This window comes from Apis cerana, linkage group LG4 (genome assembly GCF_029169275.1).
Source record: "Apis cerana isolate GH-2021 linkage group LG4, AcerK_1.0, whole genome shotgun sequence".
Taxonomy (NCBI): Eukaryota; Metazoa; Arthropoda; class Insecta; order Hymenoptera; family Apidae; genus Apis; species Apis cerana.
Window position 1 is genome coordinate 392,173 of NC_083855.1, and position 22,099 is coordinate 414,271.

Below are 22,099 nucleotides of genomic sequence, written 5' to 3' on the forward strand. Positions count from 1 at the left end.
CACATGATTATAGAGGAAAGAGTATGCATACACACACATATTTATATTTATATTTATACGTATACATATGTATATATACATATACATATTTATATGATTATATATATGACTTCTTTCGAAGTCTCTGGTGTTATATTATTTCTCGTATCATATCATATAATTTCTTTTTTTTTTTATGTTTGGGAACTAGAGGAGCACGATATACGAAGTATAATAGATGTATGTATTATATAACTAGAATTTTACGTAACTGAATTCTGTTATAATTTTTAAATAATAGAAGATGGAAAAAATTTTGGTTGAGTAAATTTAAATGATATTATCTATATCATTGATGGATAATATATGATCTGGAATTCATATCTATTTTGATCTTGCTTATTTGATTAATAAATATATTTATATATTATATATTGAATAAAATATATATATATATTTTTTTAAATTATTATAATATTAGGATATTTAGATGAGAAATTATTAATTTAAGATATTTTGATATTATTTTGTCAGTTTTGTATTTTGATTCATATATATCTGAATATTTCTAACATAAATATTTATTAATAATTTCATTATGCAACATTGATAATATTTAGCAAAAAATTTAAAAAATTGATATAATGATGATTTTTCTTTGTTATAAAATTATAACATAATAAAATAATAATTTAAAAAGTTTATAGTTTTAATACGAATTGCTTATTTGATAAATAGCTTTAATTAAAAAAAAATACTCATATAGTTTATCCTTATATTTTGTATATATTTTTTATACACTTTTTATTTTTTTACAAAATTATATTGATTTGAAATTGAATTATTTTTAATACTTAAAAAATTGTATACTTTAATGTTTGTTAAATGTTTTAATAAATATTTCAATATCTTATAAATATTTATACATCTTATATCTAAATACGTTATAAATATTTTTACGTTATAATTATTTTTAAAAAATGCTAAAGGAAATTCGAGGTAAATGTCTGAATCTAATTTATAACTATTTAAAATTTAATCATTAAAATTGCTATATGCTATGAATGGATATTATTTGTATGATGAAATTGTTAGTAAATATTAGCGATTCAAAATACACATTTAATATATACAAATATATACATATAATATACACATATATTGAAATATAATATTAAAAAAATAATATTAAAATATCTTCTAAAATAATCATTTCTTAATTATAATATTTATTACGTGTATATCTTTTTGAAAAAAATAAAAATACATTCAATATTGAAAAATAGATATTTTTAATTAAAATAATAATAATAAAATGTGTAAAATAATAATAATAAAGTGTGTAAAAATATCTAAACATTTTTACTTTTGAAATAAAAATATAATATTCTATAAATCAGAAAATTATAAGTTTTCATCGGAATTTGACATATCAAAATTTATTAACTTTTTGGTAAGTTGATAGAGCAATTATATTATATAGTATAATGTGTAGTTATCTTATTTGTGGGAAACAGTTTTATTACTCAATAGTTTCGATTGTTGTAATAATCTTGCACAATACTGATTATGAGTTTAGGAACTGTTTAAATTATATAAAATAAATAAATGTTAAATTATATACTTATATAAGAATTATAAATTGATAAAAATTTTTTATAAATAATATAAAATTAATATAATTTTATATTTGTATAAAATTTCAAAATATAAAATATATTAATAAACTATTCAAAATAATAAATATATTTTAAATATAATAATATTTTTAAATTTTTAAAATATTTTTAATTATAATAATTGAGTCTGATGAATTATTAAATAAGATAATTTTTTATAAAGTTAAAAATAAATTTATTATAAATTTATTAAAAATTTATTATAATATTATAAAGATATAATATCATAAATTAACATATATCATTAATTAATTGTAAAATTAATAAATTATTAGTAAGATACTGAAATTTTAAAATTTAAATATTTCATCTTTTAAAATTTTATTCGTTTAAAATTTTAATCGTACAAATAAAATGCTTACTTGTATCATTATCGATAACTAACTATATTTAATTTTGCTTATATTTAATATTGAATTACGGTTATTAAGTGAGAGCAGGTCAAAAAACATCTAATAAAGTTAATGTTGAATTGCTAAAATTAAATTGATATCACAACATGATAAGAATATATAATTTTTGAAATATGTAATAAAAAATGATTTTAGAACTGTGTTTTTAAAAATCGATGAAATTTTTTAAATAAATTTTTCGATTTGATTGAAATTTTGTAAAAAGATTCATTTTACAAAAAAATAATGTTTGCGAGAAGAATTTTTGAATGTTAAGATGCAAAATTTTGCAAAAAATTTTTTATCACTTTAATATCATTTTTAATATTACTGATATAGCATCAAGATTAAACAGTATTCAATATTTTTTCTATAAAAGAATATAATAAATATTTTTTTATTAATAAAAAATTATATCGAAAAATTATATCATGAATTAGTGAATAAACTATAAAATGCAATACACTTTCTTTAATATATGTTACTTGATCGTGCTTGATTGAGCATATAGCCAATCATTGTTTGACTAGACTATACGCTTTGTGATTGGTTAGTGTTTTTTGTTAGTAATTCATTAATAAAACTGTAATAAAAGTTTTTGCAAAGAAAAATGTTGTTTGAAATTAACTTAGAAATCTCCAGTTAACGGATGTTCCTATATTTTTGGAACATATATTACAGTAAAAAGTTAAAAGTTAATTCGGAAAATATATACACTTTCTTTCATTGACATCAAGATGACTTACATTTTAATTTATATATATATTTTCTATTATTTATTAATAAATGTAATTTCATATATGATTTAGTAAAACATATATTATAACACAAAATAAAAATAATATGATTGATTGTATATAAAATCATGATAAATTTTTGCAAATTTCATCAATTTTTGTTTTTGATAAATTTATACAGTATCAATCTAAGACAAAATATTTTTATTATCATAGAATGATATGATAATTTTAATTTTTATTAGTTTTAGTTCTTTAAGTTTTCGCTAGATGAAAATTCAAAACAAAGTTTCCATAACAACGCTGGCAAGCGTCACTTGTAAAGTTCAAACAAAGTTAAAAATAGTGAGGTTATAGTGGTGATAATTGATAAATCATTGTGGAAAAATGGGTCGTACTGATTGGGATCATTTATTATCAACGGATCCATCATCATTGACTGATGATGATATGGAGGATTTTTATCCTGCTATAGTTAGCTGTGATGTCGATGACATTAATGATATACGTAACCTACGAACTTTGATGAAACTATCTCAAGAAATACTACAATATAAAGATCATCAAGTAAAAATAATTATTTAAATTGTTATTATTTTATTGCTATTATCTTAAATTGTTCTTTATAGAATATCTTTATTATTATTTATGTGATATTTATTCAATAAAAATAGCACTTTTCTTTTTATTCGTTTGATTATATATTTCCTTACATAAAATAATATAAAAATAATTAGTATTATTTAACATAATATTTTTAAATTTATTTGCTCAATAGGTAGAATCATTACTCTTAGAATGTGGTGAATTAAAACAAACAATTTCTTCTTTAAAACCTGAACCTGCTAAACGTAAGAGGAAAGGTAAATTGTTTGTGTTTAAAATAAAATTTAAATTAAATAATGATTATTATTAATTAAACTACTATATTTATTATATTAAATTCGTACTATTAAACCTATTATATTAACTTAGTATGCAATATTTATATAATAACGTTATTATATTGCGATTAATATTATAATATTACAATAAAAAACATTTTATGTGATAGAATGGGATGCATCTGATACAAAACATGAAACTGGTGTATCTAAAGTAAGATATTTAATTAATTATATAATGAAGATATTTATAATGTATTTATAGTATCTCGTAAAATTATTTTTGTTATTTATTTTAAGCATATAGATATATCTGAAAATACTGATTATGATGATGTTTTGCAAGGAAAAAATAAAAAGATAAAAGTTCTTATGACAGAATTGGAGGTGAGTTCGGATAGAGAAAATACTGAAAAACAGTATTTTGATAGATTTTGATATATTTTATAGAATACAGAAAGAGATAATGTGGTATTAAAAGAACGTTTAACAACATTAACTCAAGAAATGGAAGATGCAACAGAAAAAATGAATGAAATGGCAGAAGAACTCGGTTCTGCTCAAATTAAATCTATTGAATATAAAGGTTATTATGACAAAATAAAATAAATAGGTGCAAGTTTTCAATTAGATTATTTTATCGCATATTAATAGTATAATATATTAATTTCAGAAAAAATATCTGATTTAGAACGTGAAAATATTGCATTAGTTAGACAAATTGAGGAAATTACAACTCAGCAAACAGATAGAGATAAAGCAATAGATGACTTTAGTACAGCAATTGATGCTAGAATTAACGAATGGAAGGTACATAGAGATATAATAATTTTCTTATTGCCAATTCAAAATTAAATTATTAAATTTTATGATAATTTGTTAGATAATATTAGAGGAAAAAGACAAAGAAATTTTGCGATTAAAAGAAAATTTATCCCAATCATTGGTACAATCTGTCGTTTCTGCTAAAGAACAAAATAAAAGCGAAATAATTTATTTAAATGAACAAATAGATCATCGCGATAAAATTATAATTGAATTAAAAAGCAAACTAACTGAAGCCACAGTTGAAATTAATGAAAGTGCAACTCTTATAGAAAAATTAAAAATAGATGCACAAAAGTATGTATACATTTTAAAATAAAGATGTTCATAATAAATTAAAAGTTAAAATTTCATTGATATTTCCTTTAGAATAAAAAAGAGCGACAAAAAGAAAGAGGAAAGGGATTTGTTAAAAAAATTACAAAATGCGAACGAACAAATTTCCAAATTGCAAGTTAAGTTGAACGAAGCAGAAGAAGATGCTGAATCAAGAAGTAGTAAAGTCAGTCTAGATATTCTTAACTTATCAGATGCATTTTTTCAATTTTAACAATATTTTATTTTATTTAGTTATGCGAAGTGTTAGCGACATTAAAAAAATATGAGGGCGAAAATCAAAGTTTAACAGATGCGTTGAATGAAATAAAAGATCTGAAAAATGACTTAGAAAATAAGAATGCGTATATAAAAGACTTAATTAATGTTGTGAATAAATTAGAAATGTTGAATTCTTATCAAGAAATGGAAATTATAACTCTTAGGTACTTAATTATACATATTCATGCATCTTTCGAAATTTTTCTATCGCATATAATTTTAAATAGTATAAATTATAGGGAAAAATTAGGTATTCCGGAAGATGAATCTGTATCAATTGAACATGCTTTAGCGAAACGTAGAGAACAAGAAAAGAAAATGGAAGAGTTATTACAACAAAATAAATTGCTGATCGAGGAAAACTTAGAATTAAAGTCAGACGTAAGAAATCAATAATATTAATATCTTTTTTTTATTAATTTAGAAAACAAATTTTTTTAAATTACTTTAAAATATTTTAGATAAGGGTATTAAAATATAAATTATGTAAGACTTCGAAAGAATTAGATTTTTCAAATACTACTGTAAACGAGACTACTGAATTTTTCCATTCAACCAAACTGGCAGAATCTACGCCTACGTGGCATTCGAAATTAAATATTTCAGAGTTGCAAGAAAATATGCAGATGATTATAGAAGAGAACGAAGCCTTAAGATCAGGAATGCACGAAATTCTGGATAGTATTCGGAACCAAGATGGTGAATTTTCGCTACTTTTAATGGTACTTTAATGATGCACAAATGTCTTCTTTTTTCACGATAAAATTTCTTTTTGATTCTTTTTTTCTTATCTTTATTTTTAATAACACACGTAAATTATTAAACACACGTATACTAACTATTTTTTTTTCATTTTTTTATCATTCCATTTATAAATATTAAACAGATAACTAATTATTTAATATCTCAGGAAAAAGTAATGTAGAAATACAGTCTAGTATCTTAGAGAGGTTGTTAGAAGCTTTAGACGTGAGACATTTAGCAGGATGGTATCATCCTGCGATGAGATTGCAAGAGCATCTGAATGTTGTGCAAGGTAGCAATACTGAATTGAGGGATCAACTTAAACAATTAAGGTAGGTATTAATAAAACATTGTAGCTATGGTTATTATATGGAAAGTATAATTTTATTTTTTTTTATAGAATTTCGTAAAATGATAATTTATATTTGAGATATATTTTACGTTTGTTATTATTTGTTATTGCTGTTTTTTAATTATATTACCATTATTATAAAATAAAATATCAATCGTTATCATTATACTTTATTTTTCTTTTCCAAAAAACTTTTTAATCAATTAATTAATTATGTATATCGAATCATAATTACTTTTTAAAAGTTTGAGAATTTTAAAAAGTAATTTTAATTCTCAAAGTTGAATAACAGTATCAAAGGAAACGCATTTTTTTTTTAAAGCTTTTTATGGTATTATAATATCTAATTATTATAATTCGATATAATTAGTAAAAAAATGATTACAAGGTATAAATAATTGCAGAAAAGAATTGCAAAAAAAAGACAATATATTGCACAAATTAGTTTTGAACAAGCATGGTGATCTTGATAAGATTTATCGAAATATTGAAGAAGAATCTGATAACGAAAAGATATCGATATATCTCACTGAAATGAAAAATTTGCAAGAAGCATACAAAAGTGAGGCGGAAGAATGGGAACAGCAAAAGAACTTGTTAATAGAACAAAACGACGAGTTTAAAAATGAAATTGAAAAGTTAAAACTTCAATTTGACGTTTATGAACAGAGTGCAAAGATATTGGAAGAAGGTGAGGATGAAATTCGAAAAGCTTACATGATTAAAACCAAAGAATATGTAGAAGCTTCTAGCGAGGTTCTAATAGCGAACAGAAAAGTTATTGCTCTTCAACAATTATTAAACAAAGAAATCACGAAAGCTTATCAAGATAAAAAAGAATCAATAAAAAATGAGAGCTATTTAAGCAAATCGTTAGCAGATTCAAATAAGCATAATAAGATTCTCGAGCAAGAGATTTCGATATTACAAAGTAATTTGTTCAATACAGTCAGTTTTACCATTTATAATGAAACGAAGGAGAAACACGAAGAATTAAATATTCGTTTCCGTAATTTAATGGAGAATAATTTGATGTTAAAGAACGACAACGAGATACAATATTTAAGAAAAGAATTGGAATTGTTAAAACAAGAAAAAAATCAACTTGTAGATCATTTGCAGAAAGAAATTGATTACAAAAATGATCAAGATTTAATGGAAAAGTTGAAGGAAGCTGAAGCGAAGGAACTTTTAGAAAAGCAAAGAGCAGATCATGTGACTAGTTTACACGAAATCTTGCAAACCCAATTGTCAAAATGCGAGGAAGATCTCAAAGACGTGATTGCTGCGAAGTCTGAATTACAAGAGGAATTAGTTATTCTGCACAAAAGATTATCCAAAGACTTGCATTTCGAGAAATCCGAGCAATTGAACGATAAAAAAGTACCAGCAACAAAAGATAATAATTTAGAGCTTCGAGCAGAAATTGAAAATTTGAAAAAACATCTGCAGATTACTCAAGAAGAAGCCAAACAGCAATATTCGTTAAATTCGTTAAAAATATTGGAATTGGACAATCTTAGACATCACATATTAAATTTACAAGCAATTAGCGAAGATAAAGCTACAATTTCGAAATTGGATTTCGAATTAGCTAGTAAAAATATAGTAGAAATGGACTTGAATGCACAGAAAGCGAAATTGGAAAACGAAGTATCCTATTTGCAAGAAGAACTTGATAAATCAAGAACAACTTGCGAAGGGTTGCGCACTTTTGTGCAAGATTGCCGAAAACAATGTGATAATCGTTGCAGGTGAAATTCTATTTGGAAAATTGTTTTATCTTCTTTAACGACAATTATTTTGTGAAATTTCATTAATTTTTTTCTAAAGTACAATTAGGGACAAAAGTAAATAAACTAGTAGTCAAAATAGTTATTATAACAAAGCGTAATTAAAATATCATCGTTATATCTGTATTTAATCTTTATAGTATAAATATAAATTACTTAAGTTAATAATTAAAATTAATATTTACAGTTGTGTAAGAATAAATTAAGTTTTTATAAAAAAATTGGCTAATTGCGAGAAGATAAAAGTAAATGGAAATGTAAAATTATTATATAAATTAATACATTGTATTATAATAATTATTTTCTGTAATGCTTTATTGATATTTTCGAAAAGTGATTAAAAAATTGATAAAAAATCTATTTCGTAATTATTTTTTTATCTTTCTTAAAATCGAAGAAATTTTATTTTTTAATAGAATTTGAACTTTATGCCGAGAATTTAATATCGTCAAAAAATTTATTATTTTAGATGTTTAGAAAAAATAACATTAATCAAACAAAAATTTATTGTTAACATAACATTTATTTCTTTATAATAGAGATGTGATATTTATTAATAATTATTTTCACTATCTATCATTTACTTTTGTCTTCAAATATATATCTTAGATATTCTATTTCTAAAATACATATTTTAACTATTATACATGTATAATATTTTAAATATATATTTTAAGTATTTCATTTCTATTCTTACAAAAATATCTTAAATATCTGAAATATTTATGCATTTTGATAAAATAAAAATAAAAATTGTATATTAATGGAAATATAGATATTATTAAAGCAAGACAAATCACGAGTATGTCGTTGAGGGAGATTTGTTTTATTGTTATCTTTTGTGCGTGATAGAAACATAAATTTTTACTAATTAAACTATCTTTGCAGAAAATATATAGATATTATAGAATTTTTGCAAAATCAGTATGCAGGTTCCACTTCTATTAGCGCTTTAGACAGAATAGTCTTGTTATCGATAAAATTAAAAGATGAACGTCAGACTATTAATTCTGAGATGAAAAAAGCGAAAGAATGTTATGAGAATGTGAAGCAACAACAAGAAACGCTGACCAATCGTTTGAAAATCGTTGAAAATTTAAAAGATATTCTAGAACAACAGATTGGAAGTAATAGTGTGCAAGATATAATGCAGCAATTTTCGGAATATTCACAATACACTTTAAACGTACGTGATATTTTATCAAATTTTTAGTAAAATCCTTTTTTTTATATAGATTGATGATATATTACTAAAAAAACGTAAATATTTAATATATTTTGTATATAAATATAAGGTATATACTTTTTACTTTTATAAAATAATTGAAATAATTTTAAATTTTATATTTTTATTTGTCATAATTTATATTAGGTTTTTAAAGATTTTCTTTCATAAATTAATACCTTTTATTTAAAAAAAGAATTAATAATAACGAAAAAGGAAATATTTTTAAATTTGTTTTGATATTATTTTTTCAATTGTTATATTCTGTACATTTTTTTTTAGTTACGATTTATTAACTTTCTTTTTATAAGAAATAAAACAATTTATATTTTATATTTTAATTGATATTATTTTAACATAATTTTTTTATCTACTTGTATCAATAAAAAATAAAATTGTAGAAATATTAAAATTATTATTTTTGGCTCCAAATTAACGATTAACAATTGAATAGGATTATAAATACAAACGGAAAATAATGCAACTGGAATACGAGTTACAAATTGTTAACAACAAATATATGGAATACGAATCAATTATAAATCAAATGGAGCAGGATATGGTGCAAATTCAAAAAATATGGAATAAGAATCAACAATCCAAAGTAGACACGCGTAATATCGCGACCAGTCCTACTTTACGAGAAAATAAACACGTATCGGTTCAAACGATCGTAGATTCGAGTCCAAAGGAAATACAAACAGATCCGTATACTTGTTGCTTGAACAAGAAGGAAACGAACGAAGTTGAAGTTCAAACAATTTGTTTCGAGGAGAATGATTCGGAGGATTCAAAATTTAAAGAAAAAACGAAAGAATGGAGAGAAAGAAATACGCAAATGGAAGCGAAGGAGAAAGAGAGATTGACTTATCCCAAAGAGAATAATACAGAGTGCGAAGAAAAAGCGAAAAGAGAGAATAATGATCAAGAAATTTCATCGCTTCGTGAACAATTGAACGAAGCTTTGAAATTCGTTTCCGAACGATCTTCTACGTTGATTAAACGTGAGCTAGAGATAACGGAATGTCAGGCGAAAGTAGATTCGTTGAACAAGATTATAAAAAGCAAAGATTTAGAATTGACGCAGAAGAAAAAATTATTGGAAGAGTACAAGCTTTCGTCCGAATTGGAAGCCACCGGTACGCAATGCAACGAGTATCTCGCCCTAAAGTCGACGATAAACAGCTTGCAGAAATTGCTTAGCCAAAAGGAAGAGACTATAGCTAGATACCAAAATTTGTTGAAGGAAGACAGAGACGAGCATAGCAAAGCTGCGGCTCGTTTGCAGGAAGAAATTAAAAATTTGCATATTCGTATTTTATCGATGGAAAGCGAAATCGAGAGAGGCCAAGAAGAGAAGCACGATAGAAATAACGCGAAAGAAGAGCCTGAAAAGTTGATCGACAAAGCGTTGGAAATTACGTCGAGAACCGAAGATGTAAAGAACATCGCAATGAGGGTGGAAGAGATTGCTAGATTGCAAGAAAAAGTCTCGACTTTGGAAGCGGATCTGAACATTACCAAAGAACTGAGCGATCGTTGGCATCGGTTGGCCGAGGAAAGACTCAAACACATGGATCGTATGAGGGAACGGTAAATTGTGAATGATAAGATGATAAAATATTCGATACATTAAACTGTCGTCCTTTGTTAGATTGGAGGAGCAGCATAAAAGCGAATTGGACATTTATCTCGGGGAGTTGGCGAAATGGCAATCAGAGGCAGACGTGTTGCGCAAACAGTTGTCTGAGAATCGCATGATGGTTACGAAAGGAAATATTACTTTGTTGAAGGAGATGCAGGAGAAGGATGATAAAATTCATCAGCTTAGTTATGCGTGTCAAGAATTACAAGTATCTTTAAAATATTCAGAAACTTATGTTTGGGTATTAAACATGTATCTTTTAAATATAAATACATATTTTTTTCTTTTTTCGAACGAAGAATGAAGTTCAGTTAATGGAGTCTGCGACTCAAGCACGACAAGCAATAACTCGTGGAGAGTCGGGATTGAAGATACACGAAATTACACCAACGCTGAGCGCTCACGACGATACGCAGCAACAAGACACTGTGAAGAAACAAGTGCAATCGTTGATAGAAAAGGAGAAGATGTATAAAAATGAAATATCTGACTTGAAACAGCAACTTAGCCGCAGGTATTTTTCTAATGGACGAGAAACAAAGTAGCAAAAATTATAATATAACGAATTCCTGTCATGATTTTTATATAGATCTTGGATAGATCTTGAGATTTGTTGGATAAAATTTAAATGCAATATATATTTTTTTATCCTATTCTCAATTACTTTTCTTCATTGTCTTCATTACAGATACATGGCCGTAAGGATTCAAGAGAAAAAAACTTCTCAGCGTGAAAATCAACTGGAACGCAAGGTAAAATCTCTAGAGGAAGAGCTTTATAAGGCTCGAGCACAATTGGACAAAGAGTATCTAGCTCAGGGAGCAAAGAAAGCCAAAGTATGTCACATCTTACTTGTCGCTCGCGCAAATTTTCACGCAGTAATTTTAAAATCTGTCTGTACAGACAGCGGAAGAACTTTTATTGTGGGAGAAACAGAAAAAGTGGCAACAAACTGCGGAAAAATTGAAAGAGAAATTGAAAGAGAAAACGGACGAGTGCGCAAGATTATTTTCGAATCACGAAAAGCTTCGGTCGGTGGTTTCTTGTATGGAGAGAGAAAAATGGTATTTAAAGAGCAGATTAAAAACGGAAAGCAATATCGTAGCTGAAAATACGTCAGCTCGATCGACGATCGCTCACCAAAATGTAATGCAGGAGCTTCAAAAAGAGTGTCAAACTTTACGCGATCACATCAGAGAGTTGTCCAATCGATTGGAAAACGAGAATAGCGAGAAACTTTTGCTCCAAGTCGAAGAGCAAAAGAGACACATCGCTGCTTTAGAAACCGTTTCTCAGGTCTGTCTCTTTATCCCTTCGTTATTTGTTTCTTAATCGTTTCTCATACTTTTGCAGGGTAACGGTAACGTTATTAGTCAATTGGAGAAACTGGAAACGACTAAAGATATTTTAGAGAAAATGAATTTAAAGCTGGAAGCTGAGAACTTTGAGCTTCGCATTGAATTGGAAAAGGCAAATGCGGATACGCCTAGATTAAGGGAAAAAGTTGAGCATTTGGAAAAGTAGGTAGCAATGAATCGAATATTTTTTAAATTTTCTCATACATATTTAATAATTTATCGTTTATATACAGATACATAGAGTTGTTGAAAGTGGAAAAATCATCCGATTCGAGTCCAAGATCGTCGGACAAGGATTTGCGAGATCGTGGTTCGAAAAAGTCTACTTTGGAGATGGAAAAAACGATTTTCACTTTGAAAAGAATTATCGAGAAGCTGCAGGTAGAAAATAGACGTCTCAAACTTGGATCAAAAAGGAATCAAACGTATCAGGCAAGAACATGTGATTGATTTTTAATTCTATGGGGCGATATTTTTTTTTTCATTTCTATTAATGATTACACGCATCAGGGTAAATTATTAAACGATCAAAGTGAAGATATATTACGAAAGAATTACGAAGTAGCACAGAAACGAATCGTGGCATTAGAAACTGATTTGCGATTAGCCGAGCAGAGAGTGGTTGCGTTGGAAAAGGTACAGAAGGAGGGGGATAACGGAGAGATAAAAATTTTGAGGGAACAATTGTGCCAGAAATCCGAACTTTTGGACAAAGTGAAATATTTATTATCAAGAGTAGCCGTGAATGAGAAAACTCTTCGGCAACGAGTAAATATACATTTTTATGTATGTATAAAAAAAAAGGAAAAAATACAAAAATAATAATATACGAAACGTGCATAATTTTAGATACAGCAACTAGAATCGAAGCAAGTATTGTCCACGATACCAGAGTGTCGTGTAATATCTCCTACCCCGGAGTAAATGATCGGTGAGTAGAAAGTTTATGATATTCAAGATTTACATAGATATCTTCTTTTCTTTCTCTCTTTCTTGTTGGTTTAATACATTCGTTTTCCATTTTAATATTTTTTAATATACTAATAATGACAATGATGATATAATACTGATAATACTAATAATAGTAATACTATATATGAATGATACTTTAAATATAGACTAAAATTAAATTAACAAATGTGAAATTAAATCAAGTATCATGTGTCTTCCTGAGTCGAGGCCAAAAATTACAAAAAAAAAAAAAAAAAAAAAAAAAGAATTCTACTCGTTACTTATAATAGAGAGATATATTACGTTTGTGCATTCTATTTGCAAATTCAGACGACACGTTAGTTTTGGCATTACGCTTTGCGCGAATAACGATTAAATAGCGAGGAACTTTATTTTTCTAATATTCGCTGTCAAGCGCTTGGAGGAATGGTTGGATCGAATCCTCATCCTCGCAGTCAGGAATGAGTTTTCCTTTGTTGTTGAAGCAAGAATCGGCACACTTTTGTCCGTGGAAGTACGGGCCGAACATTTTCTTGCATTGGGCGCAATTTCGGATACAAATTCCTTGGAAAATAATCAAACAATTCAAATGAAAATTCACCGTTTACTATTTTGCAATCAAACTTACCTATGGCCCGTTCAAAATGAACGCTTCCCGCAACGAGCAGGAACACCGTTGAACAGGTTAAAAAGAGCACCAGCAAAACACGGATCGAAGCGTTCATGACTGTAACAAAGGTGAAATTGAAAACGTATTAATTGATCCCAGACAACAATTCCGTGCCTAGCAAATTTCACCGAGATGTAAGACCGAGTATCAGTTTTCGTTCCATCCACGATACGAGAAATGAAGAGAAAAAGAAGGAAAATAATTGTATTTAATGCGAGTCGACAGATATAAGAGGATATAAATCAAAGCCTACTCTAGCCTCCGACAGGATGCTCTGCTCAAAGCGTCGATATCTCATTCACTTTTAATTACCGGTCTTGGACAAGGAGGAGGAGGACAAGAAGAAAAAGAAGGGGAATGACACTTTCAGGGATAAACGCTGCAAGTTGTTGAACAAACAAAAACTAGGTACGTCGATCGGAAAGATACTCATATCTCTCTTTCGATAAATCCGAATTATCCCTTGAACGAATGGCGATGGTTATCGGCCGCGAGCGATTATATCGCGTCTCTCGGATGTAAATCGTTGTTTTTTCCTTTTTTCTTTCTCTCCTTCCTTCTCTATACCGTCATCTACAACCAGAATCTCCGTACTTCCGCGTTCTCCTTAACGGTCATATCGCGAACGCGTAAACGTAAATATGGATGGAAGGTGTCTGTTATCTCTCACAACCTATCTCCTTTCCCTCCGTCTCTCTCTGTGCAGGAAGCGGATCGAAGATTCAAGACCAAGGATCGATGTTAACGATCGGTCAGCGATGATCGCGCGGATCGATCGTGGACGATATAATGTCGATGGATCGGTTAGGCGAAGGATAGGGCCACTTTATTTACCTGGCTACTGGCGCTCGGAACGAGGCTGCTGGAATTGATAAAACCAGACGAATGACACCGAGCGGTGTACGATGACGCCTTATATATCCGTGGAGGCCAGATTCATCCCTCGAACGAGGGAAACCCCGCTGCCTATCTTACCTTAATTCGATTTCTTCCATTTCCCGCATTCCTCGGAATCGCGCAGCTCTCGGATTCGCGGAGAAATTTCGATCGATCGTTTAAAGATGATCCAACAGTATTTTCTTGGATCGGAGTGCTATAAATGTATCCATTATCATGGGTATTTCTTTGCTCGCGGATATGGAAAACAGGATCTGATCAAATCAATTTTATTCTAATTTATTCCTCCTTTTATTCCCGCGATATTTAACACAGGCGTGACGAAGATTAGATTTCACGATTAACGCAACATCTTGCTCCGTGTCTAGCGCCATCATCTCGTTGAGATTTCGATCGATACGCCGCTATTTCCTCCTTTCTTGCGCTTCCATGTCCGCTCTTGGAGATTTATATAAGTTTTTGTATTCTTGTATCCTTTCATCAACGTCCTCTTCCAGGCTTCCAGTCGCATCTCCCCTGAAATATTCGGGCAAAGCTTTCCCCTCTTTTCTATTGGCCTCCCTTCCCTCCACAAACGTGGAATCGTCGCCGGATTTCGACGGATCATCGAAAGTATCTCGTGAATTCCTTTGGCCGCTCGCTCGCTGCCTGAACGCATTATCACTTTCGGGCTCGTTAAAGTCGGCTGAAACTCGTTTCCCGTTCTGCCCGTACTTGGTCCGTGTCTCCTTTTCGAGCAGCTTCAACTTTTTCATTATCGGATCGTCCTTAAGAAATTCGTCTAGATCGAATGGCTTCCTGTATTCGTTTATGTCGAAAATTATGGGACCCGATTCGCTTCCTGTGTCCTCCTGCGTTTCCTCCGGATCTCCCCGAGGCTCCTCACTTTCTTGGGGATCTTCCCCCGATTCTTTATCGACGCTGGAATTATTCGAGTCGTCCTTGATGTTTCGCGCTTCGTTTAATAGCCCCTCTTCTTTATCTTCGAATTTGTCGCTTTTCGAACGTCCAGAAAAAGTGTGTTGGAAATCGTTCCATCTTCCTCGTTTATTCTCGTTAAAATTTCTTAAGTTTGGATCATTTTCTTTGACCAAACTTGAACCTTTCGACGAGGCATTTTCTTCGTAATTCGTTGACATTCGTCGACCGATAAAATCAGTTTGACGATCCTTCTCGTCCAAACTTTCTTCCCTGATATCGGAGTAATCCGGTACCTCAACGTATGGAATTTTGTTTGGATCGTACTCTAAAATATCCAAGGATGTCGCGTTATTGATCTTATCTTTCTGATGATCCTGTATATTGATGTAATTTTTACGAGTTTCTCGTTTCATCGAGCTCTGCCACGCATCTTTAATCGTTTCATTCAACGTGTTTTTCTTAATTTTGTCATCAAACTCTCCTGAAGGTGAATTCGTGAGATATTTTTTCGCACGATCCACGACGCGTTTGTTTGTCGTACTTTCGAAATTCACAATACCTTCGTGGTTCTTTTGCTGTTCCTTGTAACTCCTCGACGAGGGAATCTGTTCTTCGAAGGAATCCAAGGAACGTTTTACCCGATAATCGTTCGACGCACTCGCTACTTCTGTCTTGTTACTTTTGGTATTGTTTTTATCAGACTTTACGTTTCGCAAAAATGAATTTTCAAAAAGATTCGAATCCCGATTTGTGTAATTTGACGAATTTTTGTCTATTTTCCAATTAACCGATCGTTTTTCAAATTTTTTATCCATCTTCTTCGACGGCTTCCTCACCACAGCCCTTGCAGTTAAAAGCGACTCGATTCGTCTCTTCGTTTCAGCCTGAAAATTTCGAATTTTCGTTAATGCTACTTCTTTCCTTCCAGCATAAGATGTAATCACGGATCTAATATTAGATAAATATCTCTATATATACATATATATTATTTTCACCCAACATTGTGCGCCTTCGATTCACAAGAAACATAGATGCTGCTTTTAACTACCTTGTAAATCATTCTCTCCCGACGTCGGTAGTAAATTTCACGTGCTCGCCACAATGAAATATTTACTACGCCATTGCGGGCGGGAACATGGCCGAATTTGAAATGGACAATATCGTTTTTTTCGTTATTTTAAATTTAGAGGAAAAGGGAACGAGTTGAGAGAGGATAACTCACTCAAAATTGATGAAATTTCCATAAATGGCACTCTCGTTAATGCGATTTTATTCGTGGTACTTATGTACAAGATATAATTACAAAGTAAAAGATATACGATGGTTCAGATATTTATTTTATTGTGCACGCGTATATTATTATTATGGAACAAGATACAAAGCCAAATTTATTCGTGCTATTCTAATAATAGCGAAGAAAAGTTGTCTTGTATAATGATATTTAAATTTGAATTTAAAAGTTTTAATGTTTCGTTTTATTTCATTGAAAAAGTTGTTATTATTATTTTGGACATATTTTCTATTTATATTTTTTAACACAATGATTGATCGAATGGTATCAAAAACTTTGGCTCATCAGCATTAATTTTCTTAAAAAGGATTCATTTCACAGAAAACTTAAATCTAAAAGATTAGACTTTTCTTCTCTGCTAAAGAATAGCTATATTTTAATGACATTTTCACTTCATTTTAGTGCACATATTATACAATAATATGTTTGAAGCAATAAAAATAAATACCATTTCACCAGATTCACATAACATTGCGCTTTTGTTGTTACTCATATATTTATTAAAATAAGAAAAAAAAATGTAAAAATAGGGAAAATGAGGAATTGCCTATCGTACAAATTAGCATTTCGATACTTGCTTTTTCAGAGATGATAATTGAATCTCTAAAAAGGTTCCATTGACTTATTTAAGAATGGAAACGTAATATTCATGTTCGCAATTTTTGAGAATAAGTAAATGGTATAGCTTGTTACAAGCTTGGTATGATATTTATTGTTAGTATTACATAGTTTGGTGCAAGATATGGAATTCTTCAAATACTGGTTTTAAGAAAAATGTCAATTTTATATATTTATATAATAAGATTCAATTTTACTAAACAGAGCTTTTTTCACTGTATATTAGCAATAAATATCATCAATTTTTTCGATATATATTATTAAACGTAAGATATAAATGGGCAGTGTCTTAAAATGTTAGAAAGTGCGAGGATGAACGAAACAATTTATTTCTCTTCTCTTTGTACGACCATCTTGCGAAAATTCAATCACAAATAATTTTTTTACGATCGAATACAAAAGCTAGCGTCGTTTCGTGCGATTCATCCCCGTGCATCGACGCTCTTCATAACCATAGTCGATTACTTTCTGAATCCCAGATACGAAGCAATGCCATTAATGCTCTCAAAGAAGAGTCGTAAAACTTGCTGTCTGTTGTATTGGTTCCGCGCCTTTTCCGATCTCGTTGGCTGCCTTGGTACATCAAGCTCCTCCACCAATCGCTATAGTACAATAGGTTTACATTTGCACGTGCATCCTTTGTAGAATATTGGTAGAGTATCAAAAATGGGACAATGTGCTTTTTTGCCTCGTCTTCTTGTCACCTTTTCGTTATTTTAGTTAGGGAAAAATTATATCAAGCCAATCCCATAAATAAGCGAGTTTTACGTTATTGGAGATTTGATACATTTGTCACGCTAGAAATTTTATAAAAAGTTAAAATAAAAGACTTAATAAGAATGTAATTGTAAAATGAAAATAGAGAAAGGAAAAACAGTGTTATGGAATTTTATTATTATGGAATGACTTAATATTTATTGCGATACACGAAAAGACTAGATAATGGACATTGCTACCCACCTTGGTGCGATTTTATGGAGGGAATGAATTTTTGTTACATGCTATTATGTACATCGTGTGGTATTATGTATGAAAAGTACATTAGAAATTCGATAAGAGAGATAAGTAAAATAAAAAAAAGGAAGAATTTTGATAAAATTAAAGAATACACTAGAAACCTGACGAATAGTAAATAAACCAAAAGCTGTAATTTTCCATGCATGGAATATATAAAAATAATTAGACATTCGATTTTACGTAAATTGAATTATTTTTCATAATTTACATCATCGGTGAAAAAAAATTGATACGAATGTATATAAATTACGTAAATATGTATAGAAATAAAAATTAACAGATATAATATAATATACACACATTTGAGCCGTGTTAATCGATTAAACTTTTATCGAATCAAATTTGCAAAATATAAATAAAATTTTTATAAATGATTGCTATCACGAATAAAATTGGAGTATTCGACAGGTATTCGCACTTGACTGCTCTCTATATCTGTGTTATCTTCGAAGAGAAGGTGAAAGAATTCGTTTCTTGTCTAATCCATGTAAATCGTGCATTCGTTCGCAATTGATATAACGTATTGTAATAAGATATAACACAGGCATAGCTAAATGCATTATTCACATACTAGATGATTCATCAAGCGATTATTAAAAGCATTCGTAGAAATTGTTACGAATCGTGATGATTCAATTGAGAATTTTGCAATAAAAAGAGGTAGATATATATTTATGACATATTTGTTTAATATACTTAAAAGAATAATCGCTACGCAAGAATCCAGCAAATCTAACAAAGAAACGATAATTCAAATTCACGAAGCAACATCAATTTAATAAATTATTTCATATTCTTACTATTAATAAAAAATATCTTTTTGAAATTTTTATGCAAATCTGGATCGTCTTTAAATTTGAAAAATTTATTAAAATTAAAGAAAGACAATATCGAACAAATTATGTGGAAATTTTATGTTTAAATTTATTCTACGAATCCTGCAAGATTCTCAATTTTCCTTTCGTTTAATAATTAATGGTAACAAAGTGTCATGATTGTGCGTGCATCACGCCATTCTCGTTTAAAGATATGTTACAAAAATCCTGGTTAAATCGTAACACGAAAGCAATTAGTTTATGGCGTCTATAAACGTATTCGTGAGTTTCTTAAAATTAATCTTTATACATTTGAAATATATAAAATTATATATATATATATATAAAAATGTATAAAAAAAGACACATAAAAGAGAGACTACGTCGACATCATAATTTATAGTTTCGAATATAAATTATAATTCTAGTTTGATAAAAATAAATTAATCTCTAGGAATATTCATCTAATCTATAACTGCATCTGCGTTGCATTTGTCTGCATCCTATGTCCCTAAAGCTGATTCGAAATGGAACATGCAGGTTTAATTTCCTACGCTACAATACCGTAATGTGTAAAAGGAGTGCCTAAGAGTCGTGCTTCTTGGCTCGTAACTGTTGTTTTCGCTACATTGGTGATGGTTTTCTGGTCTAGGTTCGCTAAATTTTTACGTCTAAAAAACAGCTTTTTTATTTTCCGTATGCCTGGTACGTCTCCGCTATATTACTCACGTATTGAGCATGATTCGCGGTTGGGAATTCTGCCCACTTGGTTAGATCCATACTAGGCAGGACGCCGCTTCGACAGGGTACTCGTGGGTTTCTGCAAGGTGAACGATGAATTTAATTATTTAAAGAATCATTTATATCATTTTTTTTAATTCAAAGTAATTCACAGATTCGCTAGATTTAAAAATAAGATCAAAGAGAAGCTAATTTCAAATTCTGTCTTCTCTCTATATCTTATCAATATATATATATTAAAGTATATTTTTAGTATATATATTTGGAAATTTTCATTACATCTTCATTTCTCAAAGATTTAAATTTTAGAAAATAAAAAATTATCAAACAGGATATTTTAACCAAAATTACCAGAATCGTAATGAGATTTTTATTTTAATATTATAAAATTGATGATAATCATTGTAACTATTAATTAATCTTTTTCATTATGTAATATAACATACACTTTATACGATTGAATCGATTTTCAATTCTATCATTAACTTTATTCGATCTCGCAATATTTTACCTACATTTCATGATCGGGTAATACCATGGGATAAATCTGTATGGTATCGATCAAATCCGTGTTGTCGCAGATCACTCTGGCGAGTTTTATTTTTCGGATCTCGTTCAGTTGATCTAAAAAAGATAAAAACACGATTAACTTTAATCTCATTTCAATCTCATTCGATTAATTTTTTTTTTTTTTTACTAATCGTAATTCACTTTACAATCCTTCTTCTCAAATTTAGATACCACTCATTCTGATTATTTTAAAAATAATTTCGTTTAAACGATTTCTGTATTCACAGGTTGGAAACCGATTTCTCTAAAAATTCTCTAAAAATTTCGATCTGTTCGATATTTAGGATATTGAGAAAAATTGCTTACCGAGAGTGAAGGACGATGGCTGGTTGGGCAACTCGTACCAAAATCGGTCGCCTCGACGGGAATAACTGAATTGCGTGGCGATTATACAGGCGAAGGTTGGGCCGAGCATACTACCCGGAAGTGGTCTCTCGGATACACCACCGGACCAGAGATCGACGTCAGCTGGATGCCTGAAGATCAATACACGCACCGTTATTTCCGGGAATTTCGTATTCAATTTCTGGAAATGATGGTTACGAACATGTTTCGAAAGTGATTCACGATTATAGAGAAATATAGCTTAAAATTAGCATCGGTTTGAAATATAGCTAACGTTCCTTCTGACAAGTTTGTGTTCGTTGAAAATGAGTTATATATTGTTGGGATATTTGGAATTTTTCTTGAATTTTGTAAAAATAGTCGGGAACGGAAGGTTGATACTTACTCAAAAATCGAGCTATAGCGTCTGATCGTCTCGTTTGGCATGGAGCCGTGTAGCTCGTCAAAAGTGTCCACCCAAGGAAGTCCACAGAATTTTCTGAAAAAAGACAAAATTGAATCATCGAAAGATCGTTAAAAAATAATAAGACGGTTTGATGAATTAAATTTCATCCTTCTTATTTTTTCTTTAAATGATGTGGATTTCTATGAATTCTTTTAATAAGTTTACATATATCATAGAATATTATGTATACGAATTAGAAATTATATAGAAAATAAGAATTGTTAAAAAAATAATAATAAATGAACTTTTGTAAATTATATTTAAAATCATCTCTTTTAAATTAATATAAAGCATAGAATATAATTTATACAAAATTATGTAAAAATTAAAAATTTTTTAAGCAAAATTTTAATAAATTATAATTTCAAAATTTAGTAAATTTTAGTTGATAAATCTTCTAAATTTATAATTATGAAACTTCATAGATACACAAGATATGGAATATTTTTGAAGATTCTAAAAGTCAAATTAAAAAACATGTATACTTTTTTGTTAGATTATAAACAATTTAAGTTTTTGTTAATTAAAGCAAGAGATAAAGTTTTCTCTTTATCATATCATTGTTTTTATTCCATCTCTATTTTGTTTTATTTAATTCACAAAAATTG

At 28.9% G+C, this 22,099-nt stretch overlaps 3 protein-coding genes across 8 annotated transcripts in view; 1 reads left to right on the forward strand and 2 right to left on the reverse strand.

Moving 5' to 3' along the window:
• Positions 1 to 2,585: 2,585 nt before the first annotated feature.
• LOC107998616 (centrosomal protein of 290 kDa-like) lies at positions 2,586 to 21,748 on the forward strand. 2 transcript variants are annotated; one of them, XM_017057966.3, is made up of 24 exons: positions 2,845 to 3,354; positions 3,566 to 3,650; positions 3,842 to 3,885; positions 3,972 to 4,058; positions 4,122 to 4,257; positions 4,345 to 4,481; positions 4,555 to 4,793; positions 4,866 to 4,998; positions 5,067 to 5,257; positions 5,333 to 5,474; positions 5,555 to 5,792; positions 6,004 to 6,169; positions 6,594 to 7,943; positions 8,871 to 9,168; positions 9,662 to 10,800; positions 10,862 to 11,060; positions 11,152 to 11,366; positions 11,541 to 11,688; positions 11,756 to 12,148; positions 12,206 to 12,372; positions 12,444 to 12,642; positions 12,721 to 12,978; positions 13,060 to 13,141; positions 20,986 to 21,748. In XM_017057966.3, the coding sequence occupies exons 1-23, from the start codon at positions 3,175 to 3,177 to the stop codon at positions 13,132 to 13,134; spliced, it is 6,219 nt and encodes a 2,072-aa protein (XP_016913455.2). In that variant the 5' UTR covers positions 2,845 to 3,174; the 3' UTR covers positions 13,135 to 13,141; positions 20,986 to 21,748. The 2 variants fall into 2 exon arrangements, with proteins under 2 accessions (XP_061929449.1, XP_016913455.2); XM_062073465.1 differs by lacking the exons at positions 13,060 to 13,141; positions 20,986 to 21,748 and adding an exon at positions 2,586 to 2,838 and having other exon boundaries at positions 3,039 to 3,354; positions 12,444 to 12,795.
• On the reverse strand, positions 14,984 to 16,887 carry LOC107998610 (uncharacterized). The gene has a single exon (XM_028667103.2). The coding sequence runs from the start codon at positions 16,462 to 16,464 to the stop codon at positions 15,133 to 15,135; it is 1,332 nt and encodes a 443-aa protein (XP_028522904.2). The 5' UTR covers positions 16,465 to 16,887; the 3' UTR covers positions 14,984 to 15,132.
• The window catches only part of LOC107998609 (chorion peroxidase), a 46,124-nt gene continuing 40,911 nt past the window's right edge, over positions 16,887 to 22,099 (reverse strand). For 4 of the 5 annotated variants that reach the window (XM_062073466.1, XM_062073471.1, XM_062073469.1 and 1 more), the window contains 5 exons: positions 21,432 to 21,524; positions 21,008 to 21,177; positions 20,647 to 20,755; positions 20,120 to 20,210; positions 16,887 to 18,160 (listed from right to left, as the gene is read on the reverse strand). In XM_062073466.1, the coding sequence (XP_061929450.1) occupies positions 18,020 to 18,160; positions 20,120 to 20,210; positions 20,647 to 20,755; positions 21,008 to 21,177; positions 21,432 to 21,524 (604 nt within the window). In that variant the 3' untranslated portion in view covers positions 16,887 to 18,019. Of the gene's footprint in view, positions 20,062 to 20,119; positions 20,211 to 20,646; positions 20,756 to 21,007; positions 21,178 to 21,431; positions 21,525 to 22,099 lie in introns of all 5 variants that reach the window. The other variant, XM_062073468.1, reaches the window with a different exon arrangement.

What these genes read in the sequence shown, in the direction of transcription:
- LOC107998610 (XM_028667103.2), bottom strand. Translation starts at nt 16,464, where the DNA reads ATGGATAAAAAATTTGAAAAACGATCGGTTAATTGGAAAATAGACAAA.
- LOC107998616 (XM_017057966.3), top strand. Translation starts at nt 3,175, where the DNA reads ATGGGTCGTACTGATTGGGATCATTTATTATCAACGGATCCATCATCA. An exon ending in TTCTTATGACAGAATTGGAG is followed by an intron (nt 4,059 to 4,121) that starts GTGAGTTCGGAT and finishes TATATTTTATAG; the next exon opens with AATACAGAAAGAGATAATGT. An exon ending in TAGTATTCGGAACCAAGATG is followed by an intron (nt 5,793 to 6,003) that starts GTGAATTTTCGC and finishes TTAATATCTCAG; the next exon opens with GAAAAAGTAATGTAGAAATA.